Source organism: Podarcis bocagei (assembly GCF_964188305.1).
Source record: "Podarcis bocagei genome assembly, chromosome: 12".
Taxonomy (NCBI): domain Eukaryota; kingdom Metazoa; phylum Chordata; class Lepidosauria; order Squamata; family Lacertidae; genus Podarcis; species Podarcis bocagei.
The window spans coordinates 62374133-62393629 of record NC_138137.1 but is presented as its reverse complement, the minus strand read 5'-3'; the positions used below and the strand labels follow the sequence as shown (position 1 = coordinate 62393629).

The following is a 19497-nucleotide window of genomic DNA, read 5'->3' as shown; positions in this document are numbered from 1 at the left end:
GTCGAACCCCCGGAACGTGCTGGCCGAAAGCGTGGGCGTGAAAAGCCAGTCGTCGAAAAAGTCTGCTGGCATAGGTCTATGTGGGAAGAGGGCATGAAACTCGTCTTTGAGCAGAGGTTCGTCTAAGGCGTATCCCGGCACCCAGCTGTTCGCACTGGCCGGGGTGCCCTCCTTGGCGAGAAAGTATTCTACCCCCTCTTCCCCCCATCTGGAGTCCAAAATCTCCGTGACTTCGTTGATGCGCTCCTTCTGTGCCACTCCCGCGTGCCCTGTTCTGTCTCTGGCCGGACTCGGCGCCGTTCCGGGTTCCTGGAACCTGTGCGGTGCCTTGTAGGGAGTGAGCACCGATCTGTGGAATACTGGATGCATCCTGGAACCCTCCGGAAGTGCCAGTCTGAAAGCTACCGGGTTGACCTGCTCTTCGACTTGGTAGGGCCCCAGTTGCTTATGCCCTAGTTTCTTCTTGGCCAACGACCTGGCCGGCACTGCATGGGCTGCTAACCAAACCCAGTCTCCCACGTGGAGCTCTTCTCCAACCCTTCTGTGCTTGTCTGCTTGTACCTTGTATGCGTGCTTGGCCAGCTCCAGGTGGCGCCTCAGCTGATCGTGGACTTCCTGCAGCTCCGACGCGAACGCATCTGCTGTCTGCGGCTCCCCCTCCCCCATTCTTTCCAGTCCCGGGAAGGTTCTGGGGTGTCTCCCGTTGTTGGCGAAGAACGGCGTGACCCCCGTGGACACGTGCTTCGTGTTGTTGTAGGCGAATTCGGCAAGCGGCAGGTAATCCACCCACGTCGCAGGCTGTTGATTTGCATAACATCTCAGGTACTGCTGCATGATGGCATTGACCCGCTCCGCTTGCCCGTTGGTCTGCGGGTGTCTCGCCGACGCCAGGTTGATCTTGACGTTCAGGAAGCCCATCAGCTTCTGCCAGAAATTCGAGATGAACTGCCGCCCCCGGTCGGACAGAATAGACCGTGGCAGACCGTGAACCTTGAACACGTGGTCTATGAACAGTTTGGCGGTGTGCTCCGCCGTGGCCACCTTAGCACACGGAATGAAATGGGCCATCTTGGAAAACAGGTCCACCACCACCAGCACTGCCGTCTTGCCCCTTGAACTGGGCAGATCCGTGACAAAGTCCAGGGCCACCCTTTCCCAAGGTTCGACCGGAGTTTGCAGCGGTTCCAACAGTCCGGCCGGCGGTTTGTGCACCGGTTTGGCCCTCTGGCAGGTGTCACACCTCGCCACGTAGTCTGCGACCTCCCCTCTCATTCCAGGCCACCAGAAATCCCTGGCTACTAATTCCACCGTCTTCTCCTTGCCAAAGTGCCCGGCCGTGGGCGCGTCGTGCAGCTGCTGCAGCACCTTGGCTCGAAGTTCGTCTCCCGGCACGTAGATGGCCCCTTTACGGATGAGCAATCCATCTCTTAGCTGGAAACCGTCGGCCGCTGCCTTGCCCCTTTGCACCTCTGCCATCTTTGCTCGTGCGAAGGAGTCCCCCTGCAACGCTCGTCGCACCGCCTCTAGGTCCACGGTCGCCGCGGCGCACGCCCACACTGTCGGTGCGAAGATGTGCATGGCGGCCGCTGGTGTTGCGTCCTCCAGATACTGTGGCTTACGGGAGAGAGCGTCTGCCATGATGTTGGTGTTCCCCGGGACATACTCTATTCGGAAGTCGAAGTTCGCAAAGAACTCAGCCCAACGTATCTGCCTCTGATTCAGGAACTGTGCCGTGCGCCAGTGCTCTAGATTCTTGTGGTCCGTGCAAACCTGCACCGTGTGCTTGGCGCCGATCAGAAAGTGCCTCCACGCCTTGAACGCTGCGTGAATGGCCAGCAACTCCCTGTCCCATATGGTGTAGTTCTGCTCGGACTTGCTGAGCTTCCTGGAGTAAAACGCTCCCGGTCGCCACACCCCCTGCGGGTCTTTCTGCAGCAGGACCGCCCCCACGGCTCTGTCCGAAGCGTCTGTCTCCACCCTCATCGGCTTGCTGGGGTTGACATGAAGCAGCTGCTCTTCCGACGCGAAGAGACGCTTGAGTGCCTGAAAGGACTGCTCCGCCTGCTCTGTCCAAATGAACTTCTTTTTCTTGGAGCTAAGCGTGTCAGTGATGGCCGCCGTCTGCATCGCGAAGCCCTTGATAAACTTGCGATAGAAGTTCGCAAAGCCGACAAACCGTTGGACCTCCTTCCGGTTGCGCGGGCTCTTCCAATCCAACACCGCTCGAACCTTGGCGCTGTCCATGGCGAGCCCCTTGTCAGACAGCTTGTAGCCCAGAAAATCCACCTCCGTCACGTCGAATTGGCACTTCTCCAGCTTGGCGTAGAGCCTATGTTGCTTTAGCCTGCTCAGCACTTCCTTGACGTGTTTGTCATGCTCCTGCTGCGACTCCGAAAAGATCAGGATGTCATCTAAGAAACAGACGCACGTCTTGTAGAGAAGTCCCGCCAACACGTGATGCATAAAAGCTTGAAAAACGTGGGAGCCATTTTGCAATCCAAAAGGCATAACTCTATATTCGTAGGTCCCCAGTGGCGTGAACATGGCTGTCTTCCACTCATCACCCTCCCGCATGCGAATGAGGTTGTACGCCCCCCGCAGGTCCAACTTGGTGAACACTCTGCCCTTCCGTACCTTTGCGAGGAGGTCGTCAATTCGGGGCATGGGGAAGTCCGATGGCCTAGTCACACTGTTCAAAATCCTGTAATCCACTACGAGTCTCTTTTGGGGCGTGTCCCGCTTCTTAACAAAGAATACGGGACTGCCCCCCACTGCCTTGGACTCCCGGATGAAGCCGCGCTGCAAATTATGATCAATGAACTCCTTGAGTTCTTGCAGTTCGTCCTCTGACATGGAATACAGTCTCCCTTTAGGCAGCGCCGCCCCCGGCAGCAGGTCAATTTTGCAGTCATATGGTCTGTGAGGGGGTAGCCTGTCTGCCTCCTTCTCGCAGAAAACTTCCAAAAATTCAGCGTACTTGTGGGGAATCGCTTGCAGCGTGCCGAGCAGCAGCTGTGACTCCTCTTCCTCTCCTTCCTGCCTGGGCACGATGCAGTGTTCAGCACAAAAGGAAGAGCCGAAGATCAACTGCCTCTGGTACCAAGCCATCGTTGGGCTGTGCTTGTCCAGCCAACTCATGCCCAATACAACGGGCGTGTCAGATAGTTGAGTGACGTTGAAGCTGATGATTTCTCTGTGATTCCCAAGTCGCATCACCATTGGTGGCGTCTGCTTCACCACTTGCCCCCCGAGCAGCTCCCTGCCATCCACCGTGACAACCTGCAGGGGCAGTGTGGCCGGCAGCAACTGCACAGCGTGCCTGTCGACAAAGTCCTGCCCTATAAAGTCCGCATTGCTGCCTGAGTCAATGGTGATTGGCACGTCTATGGTGATTCCATTGGGCAGCTGGAGAGATGCTGTGAGCCTCACTACTGGTTTGGGCGGGAGGGGGTTCACGGGCTGTAAAATCTCTGGGGACTGCGTCACTAACACGTCTGGCTGGGCCCCAGTGCCTCTTCCTCCAGCCAGACCGCGTCGTTTCCCTGCTGTGGTCCTCCTTGCTGCGTTGCTGCAGTCACCATTGCTGAGGCTGCAGTGAGCTTGTGGGGCCTCTGGGGACACTCTTTTGCCATATGCCCTGGTTCCTCACAGACGTAACACTTCCTGTTCCCTCTAGGAGGCTTCGCTTTCACTGCTGCCGGTGCTAGGGCTCTGGTTGCTGACTGAGCCCTTGCACCTCCAACCTCCATAGGTTCGGCTCCTCCTCCTGGCGGAGGCGTGGATTGCGCCCGCGCTGCTTCTCTGGGAAGGAAGGAGGGGCCCCCGGCTGGTTCGCGCCCTCCACGCCCTTCGTCCTTGCTCCACGGACGGCCTTCCAGCCTCACCCCCACTGCCAGTGCCCTCTGAACGACCTCCTGGGTGGTTCGGGGTCTCTCCCCCCTCGCGATCTCATCTTTAATCGAGTTGTGCAGCCCCTCCCAAAAGAGGTCTCTTACAGGAGCCGAATCTCTGTCCCATTCCAGGGCACTGACCAGGGCGAAAAAGCGGGCATGATACTGCCTGACGCTGGCCCTCCCTGTCTCAGCCCATGCACCTCCTTCCGTGCAAGATCCACGTCAATACTTGATAAAAAGCACCCATCCATCGCTTTAATAAAGGCATCCGCATTCTGGAGCGCCGGATCCTTATCTCTCCATAAATTGCGTAGCCATGCTTTCGCATCCCCATGCAGATGGGACATGATGAACCCCACTCTCTCTTGTTCATCTCTAAAGTCTTTATGCAGCAGTTGCAGTGCGCACAGTACGTCTGCTCTAAAGTTGGGATACTGTTGCAGGTTCCCATCGAAGTGAGAGACCAGCCCGCCTGTCCGTCTCGCCAACCCAATTCCCTCCTGCCGGGGTGTCTGCTTTGTCAGCACGTCTAACCTGACCTGGAGATCCCTGCAGGCGGCAGCTGCCTCCTCCTCTCTCTTCCTGGATGCGAGAACCTCGGCGTTCAGTTGTGCCACTGCTTTTCTGAGGTCCTCTATCTGCTGCTCAGCCGTCATGTCGTCTGCCGTTCGTGAGCTCGCTAGTAGGCACCTGTTTCTCTCCCCTCCTCGAGGCTGTAGATGCCCACAATGGAGAGACGGAGCTTACTGTCAGAGCTGCTTGAAGATCCTAGCTCACAGAGGATCACGCTAGCCAGCGATCATTAAGTAAAAGTCTTTATTGAATTACAGTTTCCATTCTCACGCTGCTGCGCGCAAACTCTACGTCTAGTAGCTAGATCGGCGAAGCTCCGTCTGAGTCTCCGCCCCGTGAGCACCAGCTTAATATCCTAGCCTTGCTCCACCTTTTCCGCCTGACTGTCCTCCTCTGGGTCCCTCTACCCCCCGGGGCCTCCTCCTTCCGGGATTCTTCTGACGCTGACCCGGACCCTCCTGCCTCCTTGCGCCGGGCTTTAGGACCTGGTTCCCTTTCGGGGCTGCTTACTGCGCCGCCTTCCTCTGCATTTGAACTTGGCGCGCGCGCCCAACCTTCCACCTTCCTCTTAACCGTTTCTTCGCTCCCCGATGGAGGTGTGGCCACTCCTGACTCATGCCCTCCCTCCTGTGGTGAGCTGCCAGCGCTTCCCCCCTGGCTCCCTTCCTCTTCCCTGCTTCCTGGCGGTGACGCTGGTCCCGATTTCCAGCTGCTCCCCCCTGAGTCCCTTCTGGCTCTATCTTCCTGGGGTGCCCCCCTTGCCCTGGCCACTGGTGCTCCTTTCTGTGAATCCTCTGATTCACTGGAAAGACTAGGAGATCTCGGGTCGTCGTCATCACTCATCCTTTCTTCTGCCTCCTCCCCTTCGCTCTCTGTTTCCTCCCTTGCCCGTGCCTCTGCTCCTAAACCCCTGACACTCGTTTATAACTTTTGTAATGTTTGTGATTCTGTAAATCTTAGCATGTTGCTTTAACTATGGAAAAGTGGCATACAAACAAACTGAGGGAGAGGAGGAGAAACGGGCCCAAAGTCTCCCCCCTGCCTTCTACTGATGGCTACCTAAAAACTTCCTTGTTCCTCTTCCCAAAATCAACCAACTGGTCAGCACCCAGTTTCCCCTCCTGGGACCCTCTGCCCCCTTTAGCCAAGTCTCCCCACTCTCCCTGACCACAGCCCCAATCCTGGCTAGTGGAGAGTGGTCCCTGGCGACCCCCGGCTGGAATGGGGGGCTGCCCCTCCCCAAGTGTCCTGGAGATGGCCTTGTATCAGAGAGCCTGCGCTTGTGACTCAGGAGGCCGGTCGCTGCCTCTCAGCCTAACCTACTGGATGAAATGGGGAGGCAGAGAACTCTGCACGTGACCTGGAGCTCCTTGGAGGGGGAAAAGTGGGATAGAAGTGCAACAGTAGTGATAATCTGCCCCCTTCTCCCTGTGTCCCAATCAGGGTCTGACGGGAGCCGGGCAGCTCAGCAAACCCCATGGAGGTCAGTGGGAGCCACTATGGCGATTATCATCGCCTCCCGGACTACGAAGAGGAAGACTCTCCCCCCGAGGATGAGAAGGAGCTGCTGGTGCACGTCACAGAGGGGCTGAAAGGTACCCCTCCCCAGGCCCTGGGAGGGCAGAGGGCAGCCGGCGGGGGTTGGGGGTCCTTTCAGCCAAGACCCCCTTCTCACTCTTTCCTCCTTTGCAGATTCCTGGCATCACATCAAGAACTTGGACAACTTCTTCACCAAAATATCCTTCCTGCTTCTTGGGCATCTTTCGCTCAGGAAGGCCGCTCCGCAGAGCCGCGGGGCCAGAGTTGGCATGAATATGCTACAAGGACTTCCCAGCAGCTAGGGAGCACCTCTGAGCATGAGCAAAGCGCATTTCCCTCCGCATGTGGGGCTGGAGGAGCATGTGGGGCTCAGCGGCCCCAGAAGGCATCTGGAATCCCAGGGGAAGGGGGGAAGGGGTGCTATGTGCTGGCCCCCCTCTTTTCCAGGTGGCTGCAGGGGGGGGTCTTCAAGGCAAGGCGTAGCAGAGTGGCTTTCCTTAACAGATCCTGCACATCTACCATTTCCACCAAAAGAACGGCTTTGCCTGCATGATGCTCTCGGACGTCTTTGAGCTGGTGTGAGTACCCAAAACTCCCCCCTCCTTCTGCACCCCCTTCATTGCTGGGCCCTAGGGGGAGGAGGAGGAGGGAGCTGGTGGGCATTTGGGGCAGGGCTGCTCCTGAGTGGGGAGCATCTGCCCCCCCTCCTCTCTCTTCGCTCTGGGACCTGTCTTCATAGAGTTGGGAGGGGTCCCCCAGGGTCATTGGTCCAGCCCCTGCAATTCAGGACTTGTGGCTTAAGATTCCCATCCAAGCTCTGCTTGAAAACCTCCCTGGAAGGAGAGCCCCCCAGGAAAGAAGCCTGATCATCTTCCCCACAGCGGCCTTCAGCTGTTTGGAGGGAGCCCCCGCATTCCCTCTCAGTCTTCTTGTCTCCAGGCTGCAGGGAGCATGGAGGTGCCTTTCTCTGTCCCCGGTGGGGAGGCCCAGGGGTCTCCTCCGGATCTTCCTTCCCTGTTGGGCAGGGCAGGGGGTGGGAGGGAGCCCCCACGCCGGCTGCAAAGGGTCCCACCAGGGAACGCATTGCATTGCAGGCAGGTTGGGGCAGATGCGCCCTGGGAGTCCTGCAGGCTGAGGGGGCTCTCCTGACCCCACTTGGCTCCTCTCCCCCCAGGCAGTTCCTGTTTGTGGTCACCTTCACCACCTTCCTGCTCTGCTGCGTGGAGTACGACGTGCTCTTTGCCAACCGGCCTGTCAATCACACTCACCCCGGAGGGGGCGCCCTCCCCGAGAGGAACAAGGTGACGCTGCCTGATGCCATCCTGCCCACGCCCCAGTGCGCCCAGAGGTGAGTGGGGGCGGGAGAGAAGAGACCCTCCTGCGGGGAAGGGGTCGGCCCTCGGGAGCCCCAAACCTCCTTCGGAGCCGGGGGGGGGGGGGGAAAGTCCAGTTAGATAGATTTTGTGGAACTCCCTGCCTCTGGACTCCAGGCAAACGCCTTCGCAGTGTTCCTTTTGGCCCCTGCTGAAAACGTTTCTGTTTAGACAAGGTGGTGTGAGTTTTAATGATTTAACTCTTGCATGTTGTGTGCTTTTCTGGGTTTTATTATTTTATCTTTTTGTCAACTGCTTTGAGGGTTTTTTGTTTTTATGATATATAGATAGATACACAGCTGCCCTTGCATTCTAGGGGGTTGGACTAGATGGCCCTTGGGGATCCCTTCCAACTTTATGGTTCTATGTACCTGTATGTACGTATGTACACACACACACCCCTTAGGAAAGGGTGGGAGTTAATCCAGGTTGATGAATCTGGAGCGACCTAGTGCAACCCAGCCTAGGTCGCTCGGAGGGGAGGAGTCCCTCCCCAACAGCCTGAAGCCTTTCCCCAGCCTGGACCTCAGAGGCTGCTGCTGCCCATGCCTGCAGGGGAGAGTGTTGGTCTCGCACCCGGGTCCTGCTTGGGTCTCCCTCCCGTTGTCCTCGGCTGACCCTCCCCTGGCCAGGCTGATTGGGCCCTGGTGTCCCCCCCCCTCCCCTCCCTCAGGATCCGTTCCAGCGGCTGGATCATCTTCCTGCTGGTGATGGCTGCCACCTTCTGGGTCTACCGCCTGGTGAAAGTCCTCTGCAGCCTCTTGGGCTACTGGGAGATCCGCACCTTCTACACCAAGGCCCTCAAGATCCCCTCGGTGAGTGAGTGAGCAAGAAGAAAAATAAGAACGTTGTTATTTATAGGCCACCCTCAGCCAGCAAGCAGCCTCTAACATTAAAAACCTCCCAGCACAGAGGAGGCAAAGGGTGCAGCAAGGACCCCCCCTTGTTCCTCAGGAGGCAGCCGGTGGGTCTGCTGAGCCCCCCTCTCCTTTACCTCTCCTCTGACGCCTCCTTGGGCTGCTCCCAGAGGCTGCTGACATCCCACCCCCCAGATCGCTCCTGCGTGTCTGGGCCCCACGGCTTACATAGAATTTAATTGCAACAAGGGATGCCTGCATTTCTGCCAATAGCAAAAAGGGACAGTCCCTGTCTTCCAAATAATAGCCGAATCCTTGAGGTGTGTGTGGGGGGGGGGGTGTCTGCCCTCCTGCCTGACTGAACAGGGCCGTTCCTGTGAGGGGCACAGCTCCTAATCACCTGAGCGTCTGTGTGTTTCCTTGCTGCCGTAGGGGCATTGTTGTCGGTGGAATAAGGAGTCGGAGGCAGGACTTGAGGGGGAAGGAGGGTTTCCCCCTCTCTCCCTCTTTGGGTCCTGATGGTCAGAGACCCAGTGAGCAGGTGGGGGTTCACCTCCCCCAGGGACAGCGGCCTGACTTTGGGGAGGGTGCTCAGGAGCTGCAAAACTTTGGCTCCCAGCTTCTGGATTTCACTCTGTAGGCTGACCTTTTTTGGGGGGTGGGTGGGTGTCATTTCTGGCTCCCCCTTGAGGGAGGGAGGCTGGACTAAGTGGCCTCTATGGCCTTAAGCAGAGATCCTTTGTGAATCAGATGTGAAGCAGGGGGGCCTAATCCTGTGGCGGCTGCCTGTTTAATTCTGAGCTGAGCAGGAGCGATGTCTTCCTACGCCCCACTTTAGCAAGCTGGAGTGCCTGTAGGGAGGTCTAGTCATCCATCCATTCATGTCTGTTTATAAAAATATTTGTGTCCTGCTGGGTCCTGAAAAGAATATACAAAAGCAGTTTTCAGCGATAAAAACCCAGAACCATCTGGGGAGGGGTCTTAATTGCCTGTCAGGTGTTTAAAAGTGGGCCCAGAAGGAGGCTGCTGAGTCTCCAGGGACAGAGAGCCTGGGGGCTGGGGGTCCTCTTCCTCCCCCCCCCCCCGCGTGTCCTCCTCACCCCCTCTCTTGCGCCCCCCGCAGGACGAGCTGTGCAACTGCAGCTGGCAGGAGGTTCAGGCGCGGCTGATCTCTCTGCAGCGGGAGCAGCCGATGTGCGTCCACAAGCGGGAGCTCAGCGAGCTGGACATCCACCACCGCGTCCTGCGCTTCAAGAACTACCTGGTGGCCATGGTGAACAAGGCGCTGCTGCCCGTGCGCTTCCGCCTGCCCCTGCTGGGCGAGGGCGTCTTCCTGACGCAGGGGCTCAAGTACAACCTGGAGCTGCTCTTCTTCTGGGGGCCGGGCTCCCTCTTCCAGGGCAAGTGGAGCCTGCAGCCCCAGTACAAGCGGGCGGGGGCCCGGCTGGAGCTGGCGCGGCGCCTGGGGCGAGGCATGGTGCTGCTGGGCCTGGCCAACCTGCTGCTCTGCCCCTTCATCCTGGTGTGGCAGGTGCTGTACGCCTTCTTCAGCTACACGGAGGTGCTCAAGAGGGAGCCGGGCAGCCTGGGCGCCCGCCGCTGGTCCCTCTTTGGCCGCCTCTACCTGCGCCACTTCAATGAGCTGGACCACGAGCTGCAGGCGCGCCTCAGCCGCGGCTACAAGCCCGCCTCCAAGTACATGAACTCCTTTGCCAGCCCCCTGCTGGCGCTCCTGGCCAGGAACGCCTGCTTCTTCGCCGGCTCCCTCCTGGCCGTCCTCATCGCCCTCACCGTCTACGACGAGGACGTCCTCACCGTGCAGCACATCCTCACCGCCATCACCCTCCTGGGGGTCATCGTCACCGTCGCCAGGTGGGTCAGGAGGGCGGGCGCATGTGGCCCTCCAGAGAGCCGGGGCCGGAAGACCCACCTGATGCGGCCCTCCACCTCCTGCTGCTGAAGCCCATCTCCCGTTCCCCTGTGGCCTTTGGCCAGCCTGGGAGTTTGAGCCCCTCGAGGTCTCGGGTGTGGGCTGGGCTTCAAAGGGAAACCCCAGGGTGTCTTCAGCTGTGATTTCTGCCCTGAGATTAAAGCCCAGCCCCGTAATAGGCCTGCTACCCCTGGGGAGTCCTAACCAAGGCCGGCTCCAGGGAGGATCTCCAGCAGACAGGCCTCTCTCCGGTTTGGCCTCCTCTGCCCTGCGGAATGGGGGCACCTGGCACTGATCCCTCGCCAGATCCCAGGTTCTCCTCGCATTGAGCACACGTGTGGTATTTCAGGGGTTGTAGTCGGCCACGTTTTGTTCAGAATAGACCCATTGAAATGGATGGAGCACAATCACGTCTGTTAATTTCAGTGGGTCTGTTTAGGTGAGCGCAACCCCATATTTTCAGTGGGTAACAGGATTTTGTAGACTGGTCAAGTCAGATGGGGCCTTCAAACCTCCACCTTCCGCCACACATCCACCAAGACAGCAAATCCTGGTGGCAAAGCGCTGGATTAAGTCATGGAGGGGTGCGGGGAGGCTCCCCCCCCACTTGATGTCCCCAGTTCATGGGGGAGGGTGTTTGGGCCGGTCTTCCCGGGTGCTGACCCCCCTCCCCCTCCCGCAGGTCCTTCATCCCGGACGAGCACCTGGTGTGGTGCCCAGAGCAGCTGCTGCAGTGCGTCCTGGCGCACATTCACTACATGCCTGACCACTGGCAGGGCAATGCCCACAAGGCGGAGACGCGGGAGGAGCTGGCCCAGCTCTTCCAGTACAAGGCGGTGAGTGGGCCGGGGGGGGGGGGTGAGGCAGGAGGTCTTTAATTTCTAGAGGATTTGTAGCCTGCTGTTCACCCAGAAAGGCGCTCAGAGCAGCTGACATGCAGTCAATCAGTAGCTGCTAATATTTCTTCATATCATGTCTTTTTCATAGTTCGGGACTCAAGGCGACTTACACAGATAGCGAAAGACATTAGCTAAAAGCAAAAACGTTAGCTAGAAGCATAAAGCTAAAGGCAATTGTTAAAATGTAGTTAATCATTAATATAATGAAAACTAAGATTTAAAAGGTGTGCTAAGAGCACAGGCCTCAGCAATAGAGACATGCCAGCACCAGTCCTTTCCCAAAGTCCCCTTGGAACCAGGAGGTCTCAGCTGTCAGAGAATGGACAGCGAGGAGGGAGCCTGTCTGGCGTCCCCTGGCAGGGAGTTCCAGAGTTGCCTGGGAGCAGCCCCCACCGAGAAGGCCCCTCTGGGTGCCCAGAAAGGCTGGCAGGCAGTGCTGCCCGCAGGCTTACGGTGTGAAGAAGGCATTGCGCGATTAGGAAGGACAGGGCTGGATCTGGCAGCTCTCCCCCTAGCCCAGCCCCTCTGCTCCCTCTCATCCCTCATGCCAGGGTGGGTTTTGGGGAGGGGAGACCTCTGGCGCTGACACCCCCCCGTGCCCCCAGGTCTTCATCCTGGAGGAGCTGCTGAGCCCCATTGTGACCCCCTTCCTGCTCATCTTTGCCCTTCGCGCCAAAGCCCTGGACATCATCGACTTCTTCCGCAACTTCTCGGTGGAGGTGGTGGGGGTCGGGGACATCTGCTCCTTCGCCCAGCTGGACATCCGCAACCATGGCAACCCACAGGTATGGGGGGGGGAGCTGGAGGTGGCAATCCTCACCCGGGGGGGGGGGGAGAGATTTCAAGCGCTAAGGCCTGTTTGCCAGCAGCCGTGTGACCCTGTGCCTTCCCTGCATCCAGTCAGGGTGGCCAGTTTGGGGACAGGCATTTCAGTTTCTTGTTTCCGGGTGGAATTATTCTGAAGTGCTGCAAGGGGTTGGATGGAGCCCCCCCCCCCATGAGAGACAGTGTGGCATAGTGGTTAGAGCATCAGGCTAGCACCTGAGAGAGCCCAGGGTTCCAATCCCCACTTGGCATGGAGCTCACTGGGTGACCTTAGGCCAGTCTCTGCCTCTCAGCCTCACCTCCTTTGCAGGGTTGTTTAAGCCGGGGGAGGGGGGGCCATGTGTGCCCCCTCAGGCTCCTTGGAGAAAAAGGGGGGAGGTAAATGCAATAAATAACACGATACCCACTGGCAATCCTCGTCTCACACAGCAGCCCCATTTTACAGGCAGGGAAACAGAGGCTGGGAGTGTGACATGCCCAGGGCCAAGCCCCCAGCTCTGCTGGACTCCCATTCCCCTCTTGGGCCCATTCTTATTCCCCTTACAAATATGTGTGAGCTGGCATGAGGGGGTACATTGCTCAGTGGTTAGAGCAGATGCCCCCTCCCCTGGGGCACACTCACCCTGCTGCCAGTCAGAGTCAGACCATACTGAGCTAGAGGCCCACGAGCCCCCTCCCATCCTGCCGTTTCCAGCAACTGGCATCCAGAAATATTTGCTGCCTCCAGCCGTGGAGGGCAGAGCCGGGCCAAAGTGGCTGGGAGCCTTTGGTCCACACAGGTTGGTGCCGCCTCCTGCAGGAGAAAGTCCTTCCTTTTCTTGCTCCTGAATCCCCCTGCTGCCCCCTTCCCTGCGCCCACGGCCTCCCTGACTTGCTTTCTCCCCCCCCCAACCCCCCAGTGGCTGTCCCAGGGCCGGACAGAGGCCTCCGTCTACCAGCAGGCAGAGAACGGCAAGACGGAGCTCTCCCTGGTCCACTTCACCATCACCAACCCGCGCTGGCAGCCTCCCCCCGAGAGCTCCCTCTTCATCGGGCACCTCAAGGAGAAGGTGCAGCAGGATGCGGCCCACACGCCCCCTGCCCAGCGCCTCTTGGCCGAGGCCCCCCTGGGCGCCTCCTTCTTGTCGGACGAGGGACCCTGCACCGTGGTGAGTCCTGGGGACGGGGGAGGGAGCCATCTCTGGGGTCCTGCGCCCCCTTTCCCCTCCGGGCGCTCCCTCTAACCGCCTCTCCCTCCCTGCAGCCAGAGACCCTCCTGGCCAGCGTCCTGGCCCACCCTGTCCTGGCAGCGGGAAGTGGGGGTCTGGCGTCCCAGGCAGAGAGGCAGCGCTTTGGGCAGCTGGGCAGCGCAGCCGGTGCAGCCGCCAGCATCCTAGCCTCCCTCTCCTGCTCGCAGCTGCCCCGGCGGGGCGAGAACGCCGTCTACCAGAGCGACAGCACCCTCCCCGGAGACAGGTAGGCAGAGGGGAGACCTGGCTGGTCCGGGGCCCGGGCGCAAGGATGGCAGGTCAGGCCCAGGACTGCTTGGCCCCAGTGCTTTGACTCCCAGATAGGGAAGGAGGGAGCTGGTGGGGGGCTGGAAAGAGACCCTGGGGGCTCCATTGGGCCCCCGCTGTTCCCCACCCCATTCTCTCTCCACCTGTCTCTTGATTTCATCCTTGGGGGGGCCGCTGCGTTTCCCATTTCTCTTTTCCTTTCCTCTCCCCTCTTTTCCGCTCCCTCTGCTTTCTCTCCCAAGTGGTTCCTTCTGCCGTCCGGAAAGGAGCCCCCTGATCTTGGTGGGGAGGGCCTTGTGGCCTGGGCTGCAGAGGGGCTGGTGGAGGAGGGGGGCTGCCCCCTGCCCAATCCCTGCTTCTTGCAGCCAATGGCTCCCTGCCTTTCTGTGCCCCACCAGTGTGGCCCCACCGGAGACGCGCCCAGGGCCCCTCAGCCGCTCAGTGCTGCTCTCGGAGTTTGCCTCGGCCGAGATGAGTCTGCACGCCATTTACATGCATGAGGTGAGTGGTTGGGGGTGGGGAGCAGCAGGGGTGGGACTAGATGGCCCCTGGAGATCCCTTCCAGCTCTGAGCTGCCTCTGTCTCCTGGGTGGTGGGTCGGGGCCAGCGCATTCTTGGGTCTCACCTGTGTGGGATCCCTGGCGGAGGGGGCTGGGAGAGATCCCCCAGGGATCCAGTATGCCCCCCCTCACAGGCTGTGGCACCCTCTTGACTTCCCTCTCTCCTCCAGCTTCACCACCAGCAGCAGCAGCACCAGACGTCGCCACGCTCACCCTCACAGCCCTTGGCGCAGGCAGGTGAGCCTCCCCTCTGGGGCACTGCCGGGGCTTCCTTCCCTTCCGGGGGGGGGGTCTTCCCTGGAGGCGCTTCCCCCAAGATTCCTCCCTCCGATGCTCCTGGCTGCAGAGCCAGGCGATGCCTCTGGGGGGGCCCTTAGCGGGGGCTGGAAAGAGCATGTTGCCCAGCGTGGAGGAGGCTTGGTCTGCTCCAGGGTGAGAGCCGTTTCCGTGGCAAAGCAGCCATGGCCGAGCTGAGAGTCCCAATGGCGCGTCCCACCTGAAGGGCTTTCTGGCCTCTGCTTGCCTTTCCCTGCCCCAGGCGGGGGTTAGGGGGTCACTTGCTTGCCAGTGGCCCTCCCTGGGGGGCCGAGGTGCAAAACTGTCTCTGGGGCTCCTGACGTGTAATATTCACCTGCCCCCGGGGGGAGTGAGGAAGAGGCAGAAAGACGTTGCTTTTCCTCTATTGTAGTCTTGTGTTTTGAACCGCCCTGAGATAGGGCGGGATACAGATTTAATACAAATCTCATGTGGGTCCCCGGCTCACTTCCTTCTCCACCCTGCAGCTTCCCCCAAGCCCTCTTCGCACGTGCGCAGCCAGGATCTAACCCTTGGGGGCTGGAAAGAGGAAGAAGAGGAGGAGGAGTCGTCTCAGGCACAGCAGCAACAGAGGGAGAAGAGCTAGCAGCCGCCATCGCCCTTCCCATTGCCCACCCTCCTCTTGACGTGAGTCTCCTTCCCCTCCTGCTCTCTGACCCACAGCCTCCCTCCGTGGGGCTTCACCTGAGCTCAGGGGGGGACTCTGCAGAGCTCAGCCCCACGCTCCAAGGCCTCCTTGCCTGTCCCCGCATCCCCCCCCCCCATTCCCTCAGTGTCAGGGTTAGGGGCGGCTGGCAGCACCAGGCAAGGATTCCTGGGATCAAGGCTGCTTCCTTCCTGGGCTCCTGCTCTGAGCAATTTTGGATGGAGAGATGGGGCTAGAGATGCCTAGGCCTGGGGTGGGGACAGTAAACGGTGGGGGGGAGTCGCCTTGCTTTTTCCCCATGTGTGTCTGGAAAGAGGGTCAGCAGCTCTGGGCAGCTGGCTTTGTTCAGACACCTTTCCTTCCCTGGGGACTCATGGCCACTGACTTGGGTGGTGTTAAAGGGGAATCGGATAAATCCTGGAGGAATCGGCATAGAATCCTAGAGCGGCAGAGTTGGAAGGGGTCACGAGGGTCATCTAGCCCAACCCCCTGCAGGGCAGGACTCTTTTGCCCGGGACCCTGAGCTTCAGAGTCTCTTTCGTGCTCGGCCAGCGGAGCTCTCTCAGCTGAGGAGAGGAGGAGGCCAGGAGCCAGGGTGGAGCCTGGACAAGAGGGGCACGACCCCATCGCCCCTCCTACATGCCTTGCATGAGGGTTCGGTACCTGGGGTCCAGCCCCCCAACCTCCTAACCCTGCCTCTTTTGCCCCTGCAGGTGATGGCTGCCGGCGGTGACTTGCTGGACTCCTCCCCCCCCCACCTCCCGGAGCGTGGCCAGCCAGAAGAGGAGCAGCGCAGGAGGGGGAATGCGCCTGATCCCCACCCTTGGCTGGCCGTGGACTCTGACGGGAGAAGGGGACCCCCCCCCCTCCTGGCTTTGGGTGTGTGCCCTCCGCGGGGGTGAATAAGCTATGGGCCGGATCAGGCCCTGCCCGGTGCTACTCGTAGAGCTAGAGAGTTCCTGAGGTCGCTGAGAGGATGGCTGGAGCCAAATGCCCCCCCCTTCTCCCTGCCTTCCTCTGCTGCTATATGAGCTGCGCTGTGCCCCCTCCTTGCAAAGCCGCCCCTGGGGGCAGGGGCTCCAGCTCAGGACCCTTTGGGGACAAATAAATGTTTACAGATGTGGCTAACGAGAGAGATTCGCTTCCTATAGACAACAGAATCCTTTCTCCTCCTCTGTGGCAATGGGGGGGGATTTGAAGGAGGGGCTGTGGGATTGGGGGGCTTCTCCCTCCCCCTTGAAAGCTCCAAGCGGCTCTTCAGGGAAGGCGGCAGGTAGCTGGTTCCGATTGGCTGTGTCAAGCTGTGATGTCAGGGCACGTTCCTGGCTTATAGGGCAAGGGAAATAAGAGCCGAGTCCCCTTTCATAGAACGGTTGAGTTGAAAGGGACCCCTAAGTGTCATCTAGTCCAACCCTGCGATGCCCTTTCCCCTCTGACCTAAGGCTTCTGCGGACGCTGCCAGACGGTGCCTTTATTTTCCACAGTTGGGTACAATTGTTTTAGGAAGAAAGTCTGGCTTTCAGGCTGTCCTGGGACCAGGAGTTTGGCAACCTTGTCTGCTTCTGCCATCCTACATCCCTCGGAAGGCAGAAGATTGAGGAGCGATAAATGGAAGGACTTGTTCATGCAACGCAGTGTGAAAACGACGGAACTCCCTGGAGGCAGGGATGCCTTTAGAAAAGGACCAATTCCTGGAGGAGGAGGAGGAGGAGAGGCTGTGGGGGGGGGGGCTGGCTGGGCTCTGCATCCCCCATCAGAGCTGCTCTTCTAAGACCCTCCCCTCTTGGGAGAAAGGAGTGTGCGGACGCCAGAGCAGGGCAGGGGGGAAAGGCTTTTAATGGCAAGATCTGGGGCTGGGAGGGTCTCAGAGGGAGGAGGGGGTGAGGCTGAGCAAGGACTGGCGCTTCTGCTGGGAGATGGACTGGCTGCGGATGAGCGAGGCCACCTCTTGCGTGCGGAAGGTCAGGCCAAAGATGTCTTCGTGGTAGCGGTTCTGGTCCTGGGAGAGAAAGAGGCAGCGTCAGATCCTACCCATGCAGACGCTCCCCCCCCCCCGGGCACCTCGTTGGAAGGGACCCCCAATGGTCATTGGTCCAGCAGGGGAGGAGGACAGCTCCACAATTTGGTGCTGCTGATGCACTTGCTGTGACCCAAGAGGGGCCACCCCCCGTAAGACCCTGCCCTGGGCAGCCTGCCTGCCTGCGCTCTGCCTCCAGCCCTGGGGTCTGACTGGGGGGCTGCTCCCCTTCCTCCCTCACCTGGAGTTCGCTGATCTTGTCCCCGGCCTCCGCCAGCGTCATGCCACCCTCCTTGGCCAGGATCTGTTGGACGGTCTGCAGGACCCCCGTTGCCATGGTGACGTCCCCGCAGACATACATGTGGCCCCCCCTCTGGCAAAGGACCTCGTGGACGTAGCTGGGAAGCTCCAAGCGCAGCAGGTCCTGAACATATGTCTGCGGGGAGAGGGAAAACCAGGCAGTGCTCCCCTGAGCATAAGCAGAGCGCCACTCCCTCTTGGCTGAGGAATTGCAGCTGCTCCTTGGGGATCTGGGATCAGGGCTGCCAAAGCACAGGCGTGAATCACCTTCTGTCCCCCCAAGTCTGCCTGGAAAGGCTGGATGGGGTGGCTGATATCTGCCTACCCAGAGCCCCCCCCCATTTTATTATTTCCACTGCTCACTGGGGGGGGGGGCGCTGGAACTGCACTGGCCGCCTTGGCAGCCTGGCTTTACAGAGGCTGCCCTTAGCCTTCCTGAGACAGAACAGCCCGAGAATGATAGAAGTGTAGAATTGGAGGGATCCCAAGGGATCACCTAGCGGTCCCGCCCGCTGCAAGGCAGGGATCACAGCTCAAGAATCCCCAACAGGTGGCCCTCCAACCTCTGCTTAAAAACCTCCAAGGAAGGAGAGGCCCCCATCTCCCGAGGGAAACCGTTCCGCTGTCAAACAGCTCTGAGTGCCAGAAAGGTCTTCCTCGTGTTTCACAAGAATCTCCTTTCTTGCACTTAAAGCAGATCGGAAGGGGTCCCCGTTGGCCCCCAGCCTTGTTTTGTGGAGGCCGCCTTGGACCTCCTGGCCCAGAACAGACTGGGGGGCGGAGGAGGAGTTGAACTGTGGAACTCCCTCCCACAGGAGAGAAGTTCTAAAATTAGGCAGAGCCTGGAGAAAGCAGAAGGGATTTTTTCTCCATCTCTTATGCTAAAACTAGTAGGCTTCCAGTGAAGCTGCAGGTTGAAAGATTCAGGGCAGGTAAAGGGAAGTCCTTCCCACCACAGGAAGCCGGGATGGCCTCCAACGTGGATGCCTCTGAAAGAGGAGAGGCCACCATGTTTCTGAATGCCAGTTGCTGGAAGCCCCAGGACAGATGTTTTGAGACCGCTGGTCCTGCTAGCTAGGGATCATGGGAGTTGTAGGCCAGAAACATCTGGAGAGCTGAGGTTGAGGAGGCCGCTGCTCTTGCAGTGTGAGAAGAGGCTGCTGGAGACAGGAGGCTCCCCCCCCCCATTCCCATCTTCTTACCTTGGGGTAATCTGGGTCGCGGGAGAAGCAGGTGAGGACGCGGCTGAGGACCCCTTTCTGCTGCGCCTCCTGCACCTCCTCCTTGTAGATGTGGTCGTGGCGGGAGCTGCGGCAGCCAAAGACCAGCGTCATCTCGCCCGGGGGGAGCCCTGTGTGGGGCAGGAGGGGGTCAGGGCTGGGAGAGGCAAAGGCCGGCCGCCCCCAGCCCAAAGCCTCCCCGGCCCGCCTGACCCACCTTCGGCCTCCAGGCCGTGCAGCCGCTGCTGCCAGAAGCTCCGGAAGGGGGCGATGCCGGTGCCAGGCCCCACCAGGATGCAGGGGGCTGCGGGGTCCTGGGGCAGCTGGAAGTTGGGGGCGCTGTGGGGCAGAGACACCAAGAGTCACTTGCCTGGCGGGAGACAGGAGGGGAGCCCGGAAGCGGAACACTGCAAGATTCAGCCCAGGCAAAAAGGAAGGGCTTTTTCATGCAACACAGACTGCAGAACTCCCTGCCACAGCGGGCAGCAATGACCACCAACCTGGGTGGCTTTAAAAATAATAATAATAATAATAATAATAATAATAATAATAATAATAATAATAATAATAAATTTATTATTTATACCCCAGCCACTCGGCGGCTTCCAACCTAAAACTAAAATACAATAACCTATTAAACATTAAAAGCTTCCCTAAACAGGGCTGCTTTCAGATGTCTTCTAAAAGTTTGGTGGTTATTTTTCCCTTTGACATCTGGTGGGAGGGCATTCCATGGGGCGGGTGCCACTACCGAGAAGGCCCTCTGCCTGTAACTTGGCTTCTCGCAGCAAGGGAACCACCAGAAGACCCTCGGCACTGGACCTCAGTGTCCGGGCAGAATGATGGAGGTGGAGACGCTCCTTCAGATATACTGGATGGAGGCCATTTAGGGTTTTAAAGGTCAACACCAACACTTTGAATTGTGCTCGGAAACATACTGGGAGCCAGTGTAGGCCTTTCAAGACCAGTGTTATGTGTTATGTGGTCTCAGCGGCCGCTCCCAGTCACCAGTCTAGCTGCCACATTCTGGATTAGTTGTAGTTTCCAGGTCACC

The 19497-nt window shown here is 59.3% G+C and overlaps 2 protein-coding genes across 4 annotated transcripts in view; one reads left to right on the top strand and one right to left on the bottom strand.

Annotated features, from left to right (window-relative positions):
- Nucleotides 1–19497, top strand: part of LOC308569938 (autophagy-related protein 9A-like) — a 266030-nt gene that overhangs the window by 3901 nt on the left and 242632 nt on the right. For 2 of the 3 annotated variants that reach the window (XM_081164205.1, XM_081164204.1), the window contains exons 2-12: nucleotides 5910–6061; nucleotides 6159–6204; nucleotides 6521–6583; nucleotides 7180–7353; nucleotides 8052–8193; nucleotides 9359–10107; nucleotides 10848–11001; nucleotides 11670–11849; nucleotides 12789–13037; nucleotides 13133–13344; nucleotides 13784–13886. In XM_081164205.1, the coding sequence (XP_081020331.1) occupies nucleotides 5944–6061; nucleotides 6159–6204; nucleotides 6521–6583; nucleotides 7180–7353; nucleotides 8052–8193; nucleotides 9359–10107; nucleotides 10848–11001; nucleotides 11670–11849; nucleotides 12789–13037; nucleotides 13133–13344; nucleotides 13784–13886 (2190 nt within the window). In that variant the 5' untranslated portion in view covers nucleotides 5910–5943. Of the gene's footprint in view, nucleotides 1–5909; nucleotides 6062–6158; nucleotides 6205–6520; nucleotides 6584–7179; nucleotides 7354–8051; nucleotides 8194–9358; nucleotides 10108–10847; nucleotides 11002–11669; nucleotides 11850–12788; nucleotides 13038–13132; nucleotides 13345–13783; nucleotides 13887–14115; nucleotides 14183–14727; nucleotides 14888–15619; nucleotides 16030–19497 lie in introns of those variants that run through there. The other variant, XM_081164206.1, reaches the window with a different exon arrangement.
- The window catches only part of NOS3 (nitric oxide synthase 3), a 34681-nt gene continuing 31907 nt past the window's right edge, over nucleotides 16724–19497 (bottom strand). The window contains exons 24-27 of the mRNA XM_081164189.1: nucleotides 18661–18782; nucleotides 18426–18574; nucleotides 17165–17359; nucleotides 16724–16905 (exon numbers count right to left, since the gene is read on the bottom strand). Of these exons, the coding sequence (XP_081020315.1) occupies nucleotides 16771–16905; nucleotides 17165–17359; nucleotides 18426–18574; nucleotides 18661–18782 (601 nt within the window). The 3' untranslated portion in view covers nucleotides 16724–16770. The remainder of the gene's footprint in view (nucleotides 16906–17164; nucleotides 17360–18425; nucleotides 18575–18660; nucleotides 18783–19497) is intronic.